The following is a 14,924-nucleotide window of genomic DNA, read 5'->3' as shown; positions in this document are numbered from 1 at the left end:
GCCTCCCTGACCCTCCTCCGTGCTCCCTGCTGCCTCTCTGACCCACCTCCCTGACCCACCTCCATGCTCCCTGCTGCCTCTCTGATCCACCTCCGTGCTCCCTGCTGCCTCTCTGATCCACCTCCCTGACCCACCTCCATGCTCCCTGCTGCCTCTCTGACCCACCTCCATGCTCCCTGCTGCCTCTCTGACCCACCTCCCTGACCCACCTCCGTGCTCCCTGCTGCCTCCCTGACCCTCCTCCGTGCTCCCTGCCGCCTCCCTGACCCTCCTCCGTGCTCCCTGCCGCCTCCCTGACCCTCCTCCGTGCTCCCTGCTGCCTCCCTGACCCTCCTCCGTGCTCCCTGCTGCCTCTCTGACCCTCCGTGCTCCCTGCTGCCTCCCTGACCCGCCTCTGTGCTGCCTGCACGGCCTCTAGGCACTTCTCCCCGCCGCCCACAGGGCTTTGGAAAGACAGGCGTGTAGTTGAGGTCAAGTTCACCATTGTGAACCCAGTGGTCGCTGGGGTCACGCTTACACTTTGTAAATAGGCTCACGCCCATCCAGGAGCACAGGGTCGGGGTTCACAGGCCTGGCTGTGCACAGCCGGGGAGGTCCACAGAGGCCAGAGCCACAAAGACCCACGAAGAGGAGGCTGTCCTATACGAAAAGGGGAGGACGGCCAGGAGGGAGGCGCTGGCTTTCCCACAGCGACACTGACAGCAGAGCCTGCTCGCTCTCTCTGGCACACGCACGGAATGCTTCGCCCGCTCTGCCTGGCTCCACGCAGCCACCTGTCTCCTGGTGCCAGCATGGTCTGTCTCCAGGGCTCTGCACAGCACATGCGTGGCCGAGCTCCCTTCCCGGGGTTGGGGTGGGGGGTGGGGGTGATGTCCAGACCCAGGGGAGAGACCACGTCGGGGCGAGGCTGCTCTGGGGAGGGTTGTGTGGCAGTGAGTTGCCTGGAAAACACACGCAAAGGTCAGAGACTGGTCATCAAAATAATAACCATGATGATAACAATCCTCTATAATAAAGAGGTAATATGCAAATTGACCATCACACCCTCACACAAAGATGGCCACCCCCATGTGGTCAAAGATGGCCTGCAGGGGAGGGTAGTTGGGGGGGACCAGGCCAGCAGGGGAGTGGTTAGGGGGTGATCTGGCTGGCAGGCAGAAGCGGTTAGGGGCAATCAGGTAGGCAGGCAGGCAAGTGGTTGGGAGCCAGCAGTCCTGGATTGTGAGAGGGGTGTCCCACTGGGATCCAAATCGGCAGTTGGACATCCCTTGAGGGGTCCCAGATTGGAGAGGATGCAAGCTGGGCTGAGGAACACGCCCCCCCTCTCCCCCCCTGCCCAGTGCACAAATTTCATGCACTGGGCCTCTGGTCTATAATAATAAAAGCATAATATGCTGATTAGACAGGACAAAGCTGGGGCTGCAGGGAAGCCCGGGTCCCGGGTGTGAGAGGGAAGCCGGTGTCGGCAGTCAGGGGAAGGAAGGCCTACTCTTGCAGGTTTTCATGCATTGGCCTCTAGTGATGAATAAAAGCAGCGAGCATGTATGGGCACTGGCTGTGCTAAACTCTGGGTGGAGGACTCCAGAACTCAACCCTAGGTGATGCCATCTGCTTCCTAGATGTGCCCCAGTCCGCACTCCTGGGGCCAAGCGAGGCCCAGCCCAGGAGAAGGGTGCTGGCCCGCCAGGTGGGCATGAGAGGCGGCAGGACTTGACTTGTGGGAAGGAGTCCTTCATCCCCACAGGCGTTATGACCCGAAACCGGAGTGAGTTCCCCCCGCCCCCCTGAGGTGTTTGAGCTGCAGGAAAGTGAGCAGCTGGTGGGGTCCTCCAGGTAAAATGAACTCTGAGAACCTGCCCAGGTGACAAAGTGTCTACGCCCCATCTGGGAGAGGCCCAGGTGATGCCACAGCCCGGAGGTGCCATAGCCAGGAGGTGCCATAGCCCTGGCAGTGCCATAGCCCGGAGGTGTCATAGCCCTGGCAGTGCCATAGCCCGGAGGTGCCATAGCCCTGGCAGTGCCATAGCTCGGAGGTGCCATAGCCCAGAGGTGCCATAGCCCTGGCAGTGCCACAGCCCGGAGGTGCCATAGCCCAGAGGTGCCATAGCCCTGGCAGTGCCACAGCCCGAGGTGCCATAGCCCTGGCAGTGCCACAGCCCTGGCAGTGCCACAGCCTGGAGGTGCCATAGCCCAAAGGTGCCATAGCCCTGGAGGTGCCATAGCCCTGGCAGTGCCATAGCCCGGAGGTGCCACAGCCCTGGCAGTGCCATAGCCCGGAGGTGCCACAGCCCTGGCAGTGCCGTAGCCCAGAGGTGCCACAGCCCTGGCAGTGCCGTAGCCTGGAGGTGCCACAGCCCTGGCAGTGCCGTAGCCCGGAGGTGCCACAGCCCGGAGGTGCCACAGCCCTGGCAGTGCCGTAGCCCAGAGGTGCCACAGCCCTGGCAGTGCCACAGCCCAGAGGTGCAGTAGCCCTGGCAGTGCCACAGCCCGGAGGTGCCACAGCCCTGGCAGTGCCACAGCCCAGAGGTGCAGTAGCCCTGGCAGTGCCACAGCCCGGAGGTGCCACAGCCCTGGCAGTGCCACAGCCCAGAGGTGCAGTAGCCCTGGCAGTGCCACAGCCCAGAGGTGCCATAGCCCGGAGGTGCCACAGCCCGGAGGTGCCACAGCCCGGAGGGAGCACCGAGTCTCCTGGGGACAGTGACCGCGGGGCCTGCCCTTCCGCCTCAGCGACGGCCCGTGAGGGCCGCTCCAAAGATTCTGACGTCTATCTGCGCGGAGGTGTTTGTGTTACTTGACGCCACATCAGACCAGGTCACGCTGCCTCCCCCCCCCCGCCCCCCCAACTCCGGTTGTTTTCCAGTTGTGGGTTGGACCTGGCCAAGTTGTTCTTGACAGAGGCAGAGAGCAAGGGGCAGGGAGGGCGGGTGAGAGGGATGCTGGTGGAGCACACCCAAGGTCACGGGCTCCTCCCGCCCTCTGCGGGGAAGGCCTGCCCTCTCCAGGGTCACCCCGGCTGGGGGGGGGTGGCGAGTAGAGCTGCTGGGGGAGGGCTGTCCAGCTGGGTCTGGTTCACCCCACCTTGTCCCTGGCTGCTCGCCTCACCTGGGGAGGGAGGGAGGGAGGGAGGGAGGGTCGGTCAGGTGCCTTTGCTGGGCCAGGGGGGAGCTTTGGAAATACCTGTCTCCAGGCCACAAAGAGGAAGCGTGGTCACCTCAGCATTAGTGTGATTCATTGCTGTCACGCTGACCCCCGGGGCCGGCAGCCGCTCCAGACGAGCTGTTGGTTTTGCGGAGCCAGCCCAGCCCTGCCTGGTTGCGTAATGGTGGGCCGCCTGCCGAGGCGCCGGTGGCAGCCTCCGGTGGTGCTGCCATGGATGTTCTGAAGGCCTCAGGTGGCACGGGCTGTTGGGGGATGGGCCCCTCCAAGCCAGGATGGGGGCAGATGGGGGGGCAGGAGGCTTGGGCATCTCATTCTCTCAGGTCCCCCTTCCCTCCGGCTGTGTGAGCTTGGGCAGAGCCCAGCATCTCTGCCCGTTTCCTTCTCTGCAGAATGAAGCCCTTCCTAGCCAGAGGGTACGCTGGGCCACCGAAGCCTCGGTCTCCCCAGCGGTGCAATGGGTCCAGCAACACCCTTCCTGTGACCTCCCAAGGTCAAAGAGATCAGTGGACATAAAGGCACTTAGAAGACTCTACATGAAGATGTGTTATTAGCATGAGCATTACCAGCCATTTCCTTGTCTTCTTTCTTTAATAGCAGGTTCCCCTCTGTCTGCCTGACCAGGCTTCAAGTTTTGACTTGTCCGATCCCCCTTCAGTCTTCTCGGTCACCGGGGTGTCCCTGCCTGCGGGGCTGAGCTGTCGGGGGAGGGAGCTGATGGGGACCCAGGCTCTTAGGAATGATTGGGAACCTTGAGGTGGATGCTGGGCTGAGCTGTCTTGGGGGTCGGGGGGGAGGCGATGCGGGGCCCAGGCTCTTAGGAACGATTGGGAACCTTGAGGTGGATGCACCTGTCAGTGAGGAGCGTGGGCAGCAGACGAGGCCACATTGACCAGACACCGAGATGAGTCGGCACAGAGGCCGGATCGGCCGGCTGCCTGTGGAATCAGCCACAGAGGTGGTTGCCGAGCCGGGGACAGCCTTCGACCCCCCCAGGTCCTGGAGGACAGGACAGCGCTGGGGGTGGCGTGGCTCCTGCCGCCTTCCTGGAGGTGGCGGTGCGCCTGCAGCTGCCTGTTACAGACAGGAGGGACGCGGTGACAGGCAGGGAAGGAGGCGGGGGGGGGGGGGGGGGGGGAGAAACAGCCACTGCTCAGTGAGGCCCAGGCGTGGGCTGGGACACGCCAGGAATGCACGTCTCTCCAGGTTCGCTGCGGGAGGGGGTCAGGCAGGTCTCCAGGCCCCGGGCCCCGCTGCCCAGGGAGCAGAGAGGACACAGTCACCTTGGTTCAGAGTACATTGCCCTTGGCAGCTCCCAGGACCTCGGTGCCCCACGCTCGGCCATCTCGACGCCAGCACTTAGGGAACGGACCCTCCAGGGCCACCTCCTCCCAGGCCCGCCTTATAAGACCCCGGTGACCCTGGCTCTGTGGCCACAGCAGGAGGCAGGAGCCGGCACTCCCTGGGGTCAGGGCTGCTGGTAGCACAGATGGGGCCTGGGAGTCGCCACCTCCCTGCCGACGGCCACCGTGCCATGGAGACCTGAGCAGGGAGTTGGGCTTTCTGGGGGCCTCTGTCCGGCTGTGAGCCACTGCAGGGCGATGGCTGGGTCTGGAGCGCCCCGCCCCCCCTGTGCCGCTGGCGGAGCGAGAAGCCCCAGCTGGGGGTTGGTGGGGAGGGCCGTTGCCTCGCTGCTTTGAGCCCCAGCAGACAGAGCCCAGCTGATGTTCTGGGTGGTCCCTCCCTGCTGGACCGAACCAGCAGGCACCCAGGCTGCTGCCTGAGAGGAGACGGAGGCCAGGACCAACGGAGGCCTGCTGGGAGGGACAGGAGGGGGGACAGGCGGTGCTGGGGGCACTGTCCCGAGGGTGTGGCCGTGTTGACAGGGGAGGTGGGGCTGCCTCTCCTACTCCTCACAGACCCCCTGACCCCTGGTGGCGGTGGCTTCAGCTCGGAACAATCAGAGGGAGGGGTGCCGGATCATTACTGCTCTGTAGCCTTTCTGGGCGGCAGGGTAGGGCTCCCACCCGTCGAGCCCACCCTGGGGAAGTGGGAGAACAGGGTGGGGCCAGACCCAACAGGGAGCAGCCATGCTGCGTGGGGTCTGGGAGGAAAGGCGGGTCAGGGTGCCCGGTGGGGGAGGCTGTGGGGACCACGCTGAGGGGCAGGGAGGGCAGGTGCCGGGGGTCTTGCTGGAATGGCCACGGGTAGGGTGGACCCTCCAGGGCAGGGGCTGTGGCCAGTGTCCTTGCTCCCAGAAGCAGCTCAGGGGAGGACGATGGTGTTGGCTCACCGGGACCTTCTGGCCGCGCATCGACGTCCTCTCAATCCGACAGCGGGTCTGCGAGGTAGGTGCCGCGGCCTCACTCTGTAGACGAGAGGAGACCAGGCCACAGCCATGGGGAAGGGGCGGGTGCGGGCGTCCACGGGGTGCCTGACCTCGGCATATGGAGACCAGGAGGATGCTTCACCCTCCTCCCCCCCTCTCCTGCTGCTCTCGGGGGATCGTGGGCCTCGGGTTGAAGGAAACAGGGCTCCCTCCGAGAGAGGCTTCCTGCCCCCAATGTCAGCCAGGACCCAAGTGCCTCAGTCCGCGGGGTGGGGGCCAGACAGAGCACGGGGAAGGCTGGGAGTGAGCGAGGTGAGCAGGTGGGACCTCCTGGACCTGGCCGGCCTCCCTAGCAAGGACAAGCGAGTTCTTTTATGGAAACCACGCAGGGCCTGGGGGAGCCCCGAGGGGCCGGTGAGGAGGGCAGGGACGGAGAACCCCCCAGAAGGGCCGGGGGAGCAGCCTGGCCCCGGGGCAGAGGGCCCAGGAGGGCAGCCTGGCCGGGCTCACAGAGGGCCCAGGAGAGCAGCCTGGCAGGGTGCACAGAGGGCCCAGGAGAGCAGCCTGGCCGGGCGCACAGAGGGCCCAGGAGAGCAGTCTGGCCGGGCGCACAGAGGGCCCAGGAGAGCAGCCTGGCCGGGCGCACAGAGGGCCCAGGAGGGCAGCCTGGCCGGGCGCACAGAGGGCCCAGGAGGGCAGTCTGGCCGGGCTCACAGAGGGCCCAGGAGAGCAGTCTGGCCGGGCGCACAGAGGGCCCAGAAGGGCCGAGGGGCCCCGTGAGGAGGGCAGGGACGGCAGACCCCCCAGAAGGGCCTGGGGAGCCCCGAGGGGCCCCGTGAGGAGGGCAGGGATGGCGGACCCCCCAGAAGGGCCGGGGAGCGCTCTGCGGGAGCCATCAGACCGCGCTTCCTGTTACAGGGCCGGCAGTTCCTGCGAAGAGGCTGCAAGTCAGGGTGCACCTGGGCCCCCGGGAGAGTCACTCTACCTCTGGAACTTAGCCATTCCTTTCACAAAACGGGGGTCCACTGCGTGCCTGGCCCGTTCTGGCGGGAGTCGAGGAATGAACACAGGAAACAATCCCTGGGCTCTGGGAGCTCACATTTCATTCAAAAGAGATGGAAACAGAAGAAAAACAGATACCTGATCAGATACAGTCAGTGCGACTGAGCAAAAGACACCTACAAGGTCTGAGCCTTGCAGAGAGGTAAGAGCCGCAGCCGGGGCCAGCGGGGCCTGTGGGGCCTGTGAAGGAAGCAGAGTTGGCCCGGAGCTCAGCAGAGGGCATTCCCAGGGTGGGGCGGCCAGTGCAAAGGCCCTGAGCACAGTGGCCGGGGCAGAGGGCCCAGGAGAGCAGCCTGGTCGGGCTCATGGAGGGCCCAGAAGGGCAGCCTGGCCGGGCTCACCGAGGGCCCCCGGGGAGCAGCCTGGCCGGAGAACAGAGGGCCCAGAAGGGCAGCCTGGCCGGGCTCACCGAGGGCCCCTGGGGAGCAGCCTGGCCGGGCACACAGAAGGCCCAGGAGAACAGCCTGGCTGGGACGCACAGAGGGCCAGGGAGCAGGTGCGGTCGGAGAGGCCACAGGACCACAGGGAGGTTTTGTGAGGCACAGGAAGGGGCTTTGGCCTAACCTCAGCCCTAGGAGGGTCTGAGTGGAGAGCCCTTCCTGCTACAGTGAGGGGCGAGGGCCTTGCAGCTCCTCCCAGGTGGTCGGCCTATGGCCCAAGGTCTCCCTGTGAGACGGGGCTGCTTCCTTTTGGCGGGGGTCCGCAGGAAGCATGGGGGGGGGGGGCAGGGGGGTTGGCTGAATGCCCACTTCTCCGGACATGGATGTGTTGCACAGGTAACCTCTGAAGTGCCATCTAACCCCAAGGGTCAGGAACCCCTCGAAGTGCCCAGCGTGGGGACTTCCCACTGGGCAGCTTTGGGCTGCTGGGTACTCAGAGTTCCTCCTGGGAATGTGGCTCCGGCCTGGTCACGTCAGGGGCCCTGGCCCTGCCCCCACGCCTGCCCCTCTGGTGCGCAGCCTCCACACCTGCCTGTGTCTGGAACCCGCCTGCCAGCCATGCCCCCCACCAGCCGCAGTCCTGGAGGCCTCACGGGGCTGCTGGTGTCTCCAGGCGGCTTTGGGGTGCAGACCTGACATCACACCTGCTGAGGTCCCTGAGGACCCGGTGGGGGGCCGCTGAGGGGGCAGGACCTGCGGGACAGCAGCCCAGCAGCCCCTCTTCTCTCCCCTTCTGCGGAAATGACCTCAGCGGCTGCTGGGGCTCCCCAAGAGCACCCACTGCCTCCCGGGCGGCCCCCAGGCTGCTGTCCCGTATCGGGGACTCCTGGCCACAAATGGGGCCTTGGGACAGGGCTGTCAGGGTGAAGGCTGACCGGGCTGGAGGAAAGAGGTAAGGCTCAGGGCCCCCCAAATGCCCTGAGTGCCCCCCTTAGCCACCAGCAGCCCCGGCCTCAGCCGGCACCCTCCTGGGTCCCTGTGACCTTGGCGGGCACCTGGCAGCCTGGAGGGTCTGGATGCGGCCCTGTGCCCTGGGCAGAGGGCCGTGCGGGCTGCCATGTGCCTTGCAGTGGCCCCCAGCTTCCCCCCTCCTTGCCCCCTCACGTGGCTCCTGGGGCTCCTGGGCCTCCGTGCCGCCCCGCCCCGCCCCCGCGACAGGCACAGGTGAGGCTGCCTGCCAGCCCCTCCCCCCTGGCTCGTCTCTCCCTCCCCGAGGGGTGGCTGAGGTGTGGCCCTCAGCCACAGGCACTCCCGGCCTTCCACAGGGACACAGCGGCTCCGCCATGGGCAGGTGGTACCTGGGTGAGTCCCCTAAGCCCCGTCCCTCCCCGTCTCAGACCCTGACCCAGGTGTGCACCTCCTTACCTCCCGGCGCCCCGGCCCCGAGGGGCAGAGGCAGGAGCAGGGAGGCCCTCCCGGTGCCGTGCCAAGGCCTGGGCTCACTGCCGCCCACGCTCTGAGCTGAAACGCTGACAGGACGACCGCCCAAAGCCTCCTTTTCTGTGTGTCTGTCCATCCATCTGTCTGTCTGTCTGTCTGCAGGAACTCGGAGGCCAGGCTGCTGGGTTCAGATTTTGGTTTTTCCACTTCCCAGCTGCCTGCTGGGAAGTTATTTAAACTCGCTGTGCTTCCATTTCTTCATCGTACCCTGGGCGAGCACCTTCCTCCCTCGCAGCACCGTGCGGGTTACACGATGAAGGTTTCGTAAAGCTTAGCACAGGGCCTTGCGCACAGAGTTCAAAAATGCAATGTCAGCGTGCTCGCCCATTGCTCTCTCGTCTATGATCACCTGCCTGTCTGTCTATCTATTTATCATCTATCTATCACTTATCACCTATCTATCTATCTATCTATCTATCTATCTATCTATCTATCTATCATCTATCACCTAATATCTATCATCCATCTATCATCTATCTACCTATCTATCTATCTATCTATCTATCCATCCATTTATCCATCTTTCCACTTATGCTTGTATCCCGTATTATTCCAGAAAGACTCAGGATGGCTTACAACTTAGATGCCAAGATGCGGAGAGAGCGTGCACGGAGGACGGGTGCCCTGGGGAACAGGGCAGGCGCTGCGGGCGCAGCCTTGGAGCCTGGGTGCCCAGCCCTGGTGTGGCCACTGATGGGGTTTTCAGACAAGCCCCTCGGCCTCCGGCGCCGTCGTCCCAGCATGCCCAGTGGCATCCTGGCCATCCGGGAGCCTCCAGAGTCCTTTGGGGCGCACAGATTCAGCCTGCTGTTTACTGTGGAAAGGGCACACCTGGCCTGGGGCGGGGTGGGGGGGGTGCATGTGAGTGTGAAGGGCCAGCCCACAGCCCCAAACCCCGAGGGCAGCTGAGCGGGGCCTGGCTCCTGGCAGCAGGGCGGTGGCACCCCTGGTCCCAGCTCCTTCTCATCGGAGGGTGGTTTCTGTGTCCAACAGCTGAGGTTCAGCACAAAGTTACAGGTGCAATGACTCCTCCGTCAATGCAGCCAGTGACCGTGGCAACACTCACTGCCCCAGCCCTGTGCCCTGTGCCGGGAGCACCCCACCTCGCAGCAGGGGCCTGAGGCACAGGGAGCTCAGTCACGTGGCAGAGGACATGAACTCCACCCTTGACCCCACCGCTGCCCATGGGGTCCCTCTGCCATGACGAGCCCTGCACACGGCCCCCAGCCTCGGGTGCTATTGAGCATCAGCTTTTTTGTGGAGGTCAATTCAATGGACGAGAACTCACCCAGCCAGGAAGCTGGGCACCTACAGGGTGCCCGGCGCCAGGGCCCCCGATGGAAAGGAGGCCACAGAGGAGGGGGAGGGGGTATCAGAGGCCTGGGAAAGCACCTGACCTACAGCCCAACGCCTGGCTGTCCTCTCCCCTCCCCCTCACGGCTGTGTGACCTTGGGACAGAGCCCCACCTCTCTGGGCCACGGAGGACTCACCTGGGAAATGGGGAGATCAGACAGTACCAGTCAGGAGCCTGCGCTGTAAACCCTAAAAGCAGGACCTTCTCCCTGTGGGAGCTCGGCCCCCTCTCGTGGGTCCTCCCTTGCAACCTTGGAACCTGGATGCCAACCGCCCCTAGTGGCTGGAGAGGGAAGTGTAGTGGCAGGGGGAGGCTAGGCAGGGACGGCTGAGCTCTCTGAGGAGGTGTGAGCGCTGGGTGCCGCTGGGGGCGGGGATGAGAGAGGAAGGCAGCGAGGCCTGAGGGTGTGCCCTGCCTGGAGGGCGCCTGGGGGCCGGGAGGTGGGAGGGCACCGCCGGGTACCTGGTGAAACGCCGCTGAGACAGGGACCTCACTCTGCTAGGTTCAGGGGCAGCTGAGATGGGGGGCCTTTCGGGCCTGCCCCGCCCCTGGGGACAGCACACGGGGAGCAGTTCGACATTCCCCCCAGCAGGCCCGGCCCACCCTCCTGCCCTGCGCTCTGGAAATTTCCTGGGGGAGGGTCCGGAACCCCAGCCAGCTCCTGCCCCGCCTGCCGGGCACCTCCTCACGCCCCAGCGGAGCCCCCCGTCCACACCAGGCTCTCTGGGTCCGGGGTAAACATTAGCTGGCACTGTTAATGTTTAATGCCCCCACCTCATCCCGGCCACCCCGCGGCCCGGGGCATTCTCCGGGCGGAGGCGGCAGGCGGAGGCAGCGGGATCCAGTCCAGTCTACGGGCGATGGCAGGGGTGCCCACGGCCGAGGGTGAGTGTGCGGACCAGATGCGTGGGGGCAGCAGGCGGCCTCGCTGGGACCGGCTGGAGGGGGAGCCGGATCCCATGCATCCTCCCTGGCCTCGGCCTCCCCAGCACAGCGCCGCCCTCCCGCCCTCCCCCGGGCCGGCCTCCTGCGAAGGAAATTTGCTTGTCAAAGGGTCCTGTCTTCACCGCAGCTTCAGTGCAGATCCTCGGCCCCAGGGCGCCAGCGTGGCCTGGGCACGGGCACCTTCCTGGTTGGTTGTTCCCTGGCTGCCCGGGCTCAGACAGAGCAGGGGCAGGCGGCAGGCGGGGTGGGGGTGGTGGGGGGCAGCAGCCTCTCTGGGCTTTGGCGAGGCCCCAGGAAAGGGCCCAGCCCAGAGGGCTCCCGTCATGGAGGGGCCTTTGCTGACTGTGGGGGGAGGCGGGCCCCTGTGTGGTGAGGGGCCCAGTGTATCAGGCCTCTGACACTAACTCCCTTGTGACCTTGCTGAGACCTGAACTCAGACAACCTCCAGGCCTCCCTGGGCCCGTCGCCTCCCTGGGCCTCTGGCGGGCGGCCGGCCACCCTCCCAGCTGCTCGCTCCCCAGGGAGCTTATGTCGGGACAGCTGGGTCGCCCGCCCTGAGGCCTCCAGGGCACAGCTCAGCACAGCCGGGAGGTGCCAACGTGCTCACTCCTTCCACCTTGGGCACTGCTTCCCGCGTGCCAGGCGGGGCTCGAAGAGGCAGGAGAGGGGCTCCGTGTGGGGGAGCTCTGGCTGCCCTCCAGGTCCCCAGGACAAGTGGGCCCAGGCCAGGGCCAGGGGCGGGGCTGCCTGCCGGCCACGGGCGCTTCTGTGCCAGGGCGGGTGCCAGGGCGAGGCAGCAGGAGGGGGGCTGCCCCCTGAGTGGCCTCCAGCTCTCCTTCCTTCCGACTATCTGAGCGGCAGCACAGCAAGAGGGCAAAGTCCCTCCGTTCTCACAACCTCTTTCTGGCGGCGGAAGGGGTGGGACACCCCCTCCCCGCGGCTGCTGGACCATCAGGGCCTGCAGGCTCCTGAGGACAGTGGGCCTGGCGCACGGAGGGCGCCCTATAGCAATGTCTCTTCAACCAGCCTGCTTCCCCGGCGGAGAGCAGCTCCGAGAGAAGCATCTAGAAACCTGGTCGGGACCAGTCCTGCCTCCGACCTTCCTGGATTTTAGACGAGTCTCACAGCTGGGCTTCAGCTCCCTCCTCCTCTGTCCGTCCGTCCGTCCGTCCGTCTGCCTCGCAGACGCCGGGATGAGTCTCACTGGGGGCCATGGGGAGTCGACGGGAGGCGTGTTCACGGCCTCTTCCTGCCTTCTGTGCACAAGGAGGGGAGCACCCTCCCCGCGCCAGGCTGGCCGCCCGGGCAGCCCTGGGCAGAGGCCCCGCCCCCAGGCAGAGGGGTTTCTGCACGGCCAGCCTCCTCTCCCAAGGACTCCCCTCACCAGCCCACGCTTGCCCACTGGGTTCTGGGGGTGCGGGGACAGGGACAGAGCTCCATGTGTCCGTGGCTGGGACACCCCACGTCGTGACGTGCCCTCCCCTGTCTCCCCAGGTGGCAGCCCCGGGGGGGACGTGGACCCGTTCCACTACGGTAAGCCTGGCGCCCCTGCCTCCTGCTCCAGCACTGGGCCCCCAGCCCCCCAGCCCCGGGCTCTGACCCCACCTTCCCCAGGCACCAGGGGGCGCTGCTGCCAGCCTGGGCTGCTGGAAGGGTGCCTTAACCCACCCACCCTGCCTCTCCGCTCCAGACTATGAGGCCGTGCGCAAAGGGGGCCTGATCTTTGCCGGCCTGGCCTTCGTGGTGGGGCTCATCATCATCCTCAGTAAGTGGGGCTGCCTCGTGTAGGGGGTGCGGGGGCCCGTCCTTCCTGAGCCCCTGCCTCCCATGGGCCCCTCTCCCCTGTGCAGGCCCTGGGAGGGGTGAGTCCCCTTCCCGCCCTTCCCTCTCTCTCCGTTCCCTTCCTCTCTCCTCGCGCCCCGGGCTGGATGTGGGGACCCAGCAACGCCCTGATGGAGGGAGGCATCTTGGGGTGTCTCCCTGCTTGGTCTGTGGACCACACAGGAGGTTCCATCTTTCCAAAGTGCACCCTAACCCAGCTGGCGTGGCTCAGTGGTCGAGCATCGTCCTATGAACCCGGAGGTCACGGTTCGATTCCCGGTCAGGGCACATGCCCAGGTCGCTAGCTCCATCCCCAGTGTGGGGCGTGCAGGAGCCAGCCAATCAATGGTTCTCTCTCATCATTGATGTTTCTCTCTCCCCCTCTCCCTTCCTCTCTGAAATAAAAATATATAGAAAAAGAAAAAATAAAATAAAGTGCACCCTCTAGGGGACCCAGGAGCTGCCAGGCTGGGGACTGGCTCCCTCTGACGATGGGAAGGTCCCCCGTAAGCGGAGGGGGGCAGGCCAGTCCTCTCTACTAGCCTCCACCAGACACCCACACCCTCCGATCCTGCATGTTCTTGGCCTGAGCCGCCTCCAGCCCATCTAGTCTTCTCGGCATCACTCCACGCCTGCCCCCATTCTCCAGATGAGAAATGAGGCTCACCCTGCGAGGTCAGCGACTTGTCCATGGCTCCCCGCTGCTCAGAGCAGAGCTGGTTCAGCTGCACCCGGGGGTGCCTACCCTGCCCCCACTCCCACCTGCTGCTGGGAAGTGTGGGAGGCTGGGACCCGAGGTCAGGGGCCCCGCAGCTGTTCACGTGGAACCCCAGCTCCCTGGCCGCTGTGGAGGAGGGGTGATCCCACTCGCCCCTAAGGTGGAAGCTGGCGCCCAGACGTGCAGCCCAGACAGCACGCAGAGGGCCCGACGTGGGCACACGGCTCCAGGGGCGGCAGGGACAGGGACAAGAGGATGTTGACTTGTTTTGATGCAACCAGAAGAAAAACACACGGGAATGCGATGAGTGGACAGAAGACACGGACGGTGTCCGGGACCCAGCAGCGCTCTCCACCTCGGGGCTCTGTCTGCAGACGCTGGCTCCGGCCCCTGGAGGCGCACTGGGCGGTGCTGAGCTCACAGCGCAGAGGCGGCACCGTGGACTCGCCTCGGTCTCCAAGGCCACTGAGCAGCGACTCTGTGCCCAGCACGGAGCTGAGGGCATGGCCAGGGCCCAGGGTCCACCTTGGACCCACTGAGTCGGTGCTCGCTGACCGACAGGCTGCCCTGGGCCGGGCCTGGCCCTCCATGTGGCCGGCAGGGAGGAGGGAAGGGCCAGAGCTGAGTCTCGGGGAAGGAGGCCTCCTTGGAAGCGAGGGGCCCGTGAAAACCCACCTCTTTTCTCTTCAAGGCAAAAGACTCCGCTGCGGGGGCAGAAAGAAGCATCGGTGAGTGCCCGCGGGGCGGCTGAGGCGGGCGGACGAGGAGGGGCCGCAGGAAGTTGGTCTCTGAGGCCTGTGGGGAAGGGTCCCCACCCTCAGGGCTCCCATCTTCCCTACTGGCTCTCACCGCCTCCTCTCCTCCCCACCCCAGGCCGGGCGCAGACGAGGAGCTGTGATGGCAGGTGCACGGGAAGGGCTGGAGGGCGCGGCCGGGGGTGATGGAGAGAGAGGGAGTCTGGGGCTGGGCGGGGAGAGTTGTCGGGCGTCCACTCATCCTCCAGGCAGCCTGTCACCCATCATGCGTTTCAAATGGTGGCCAAGTGCCTGGCACGGAGTGTGCGGCCAAGGGGCGGGGGGGGGGGGGCAGAGGTGCCCTGGAGGAAGGTCAGACAAATAAGGAGACGGGAAGATCCGGTCCTGGCCCGTCACGGCCCACACCCGGTCTTTGTCTTCCAGAACCGGCCAGGCCCTCGGGCTGAGGGGAGCACCGGGCTTCGTGGAACCCTGGACGCCCCCCCTCCCCCCAGTGCCGCCTCTTCCTAATAATAAAGCTGAGCTCAGACATGGCTTCTTCCGCTGCCTCGCTCCCCGCCTCTCCCTTGGCAGCCCCGACTCACTCCTCCAGGTTGGGGTGCCATACAGCCCGGGCTCCGGCTTTCCGTTCATGGCTCCGGCGCCGGTGCCCATAGAGCCAGCGGGCCGCGCCTCGCCCTGATCACCAGGCGCCGGACGAGGACTCAGCCCGTCTTCCCAATGCCGGGCCGAGAGGGACCCGGAGTCCAAAGCCACGGGCTCAGAGCTGTGGGGTAGCTGGCCAGGCCCTGGGTGCCACTTGGCGCCACCCGCTGCAGGCTGCTGTGGACCGGCCTGGGCTGCCCAACGTGCAGCCGGCGGTGGCCACACTATGCGCCATCTCCCCACTGCACCCACATGCCA

The 14,924-nt window shown here is 65.7% G+C and overlaps 1 protein-coding gene across 2 annotated transcripts; it reads left to right on the top strand.

Annotated features, from left to right (window-relative positions):
• The first annotated feature begins 4,425 nt into the window (after nucleotides 1-4,425).
• On the top strand, nucleotides 4,426-14,566 carry FXYD2 (FXYD domain containing ion transport regulator 2). Of its 2 annotated transcripts, XM_081099707.1 has the most exons (7): nucleotides 4,588-5,504; nucleotides 8,253-8,289; nucleotides 12,222-12,260; nucleotides 12,418-12,492; nucleotides 13,958-13,994; nucleotides 14,140-14,170; nucleotides 14,445-14,566. In XM_081099707.1, exons 1-6 carry the CDS (start codon nucleotides 5,247-5,249, stop codon nucleotides 14,162-14,164), a joined length of 471 nt encoding a protein of 156 aa, XP_080955833.1. In that variant the 5' UTR covers nucleotides 4,588-5,246; the 3' UTR covers nucleotides 14,165-14,170; nucleotides 14,445-14,566. The 2 variants fall into 2 exon arrangements, with proteins under 2 accessions (XP_080955834.1, XP_080955833.1); XM_081099708.1 differs by lacking the exon at nucleotides 8,253-8,289 and having other exon boundaries at nucleotides 4,426-5,504.
• Nucleotides 14,567-14,924: the final 358 nt, after the last annotated feature.

The sequence above is a fragment of the Myotis nattereri genome, assembly GCF_964212035.1.
Source record: "Myotis nattereri genome assembly, chromosome: 9".
Lineage (NCBI taxonomy): Eukaryota > Metazoa > Chordata > Mammalia > Chiroptera > Vespertilionidae > Myotis > Myotis nattereri.
Note: the sequence above shows the minus strand (reverse complement) of the source record. Positions and strands in the feature narration are given on the sequence as shown.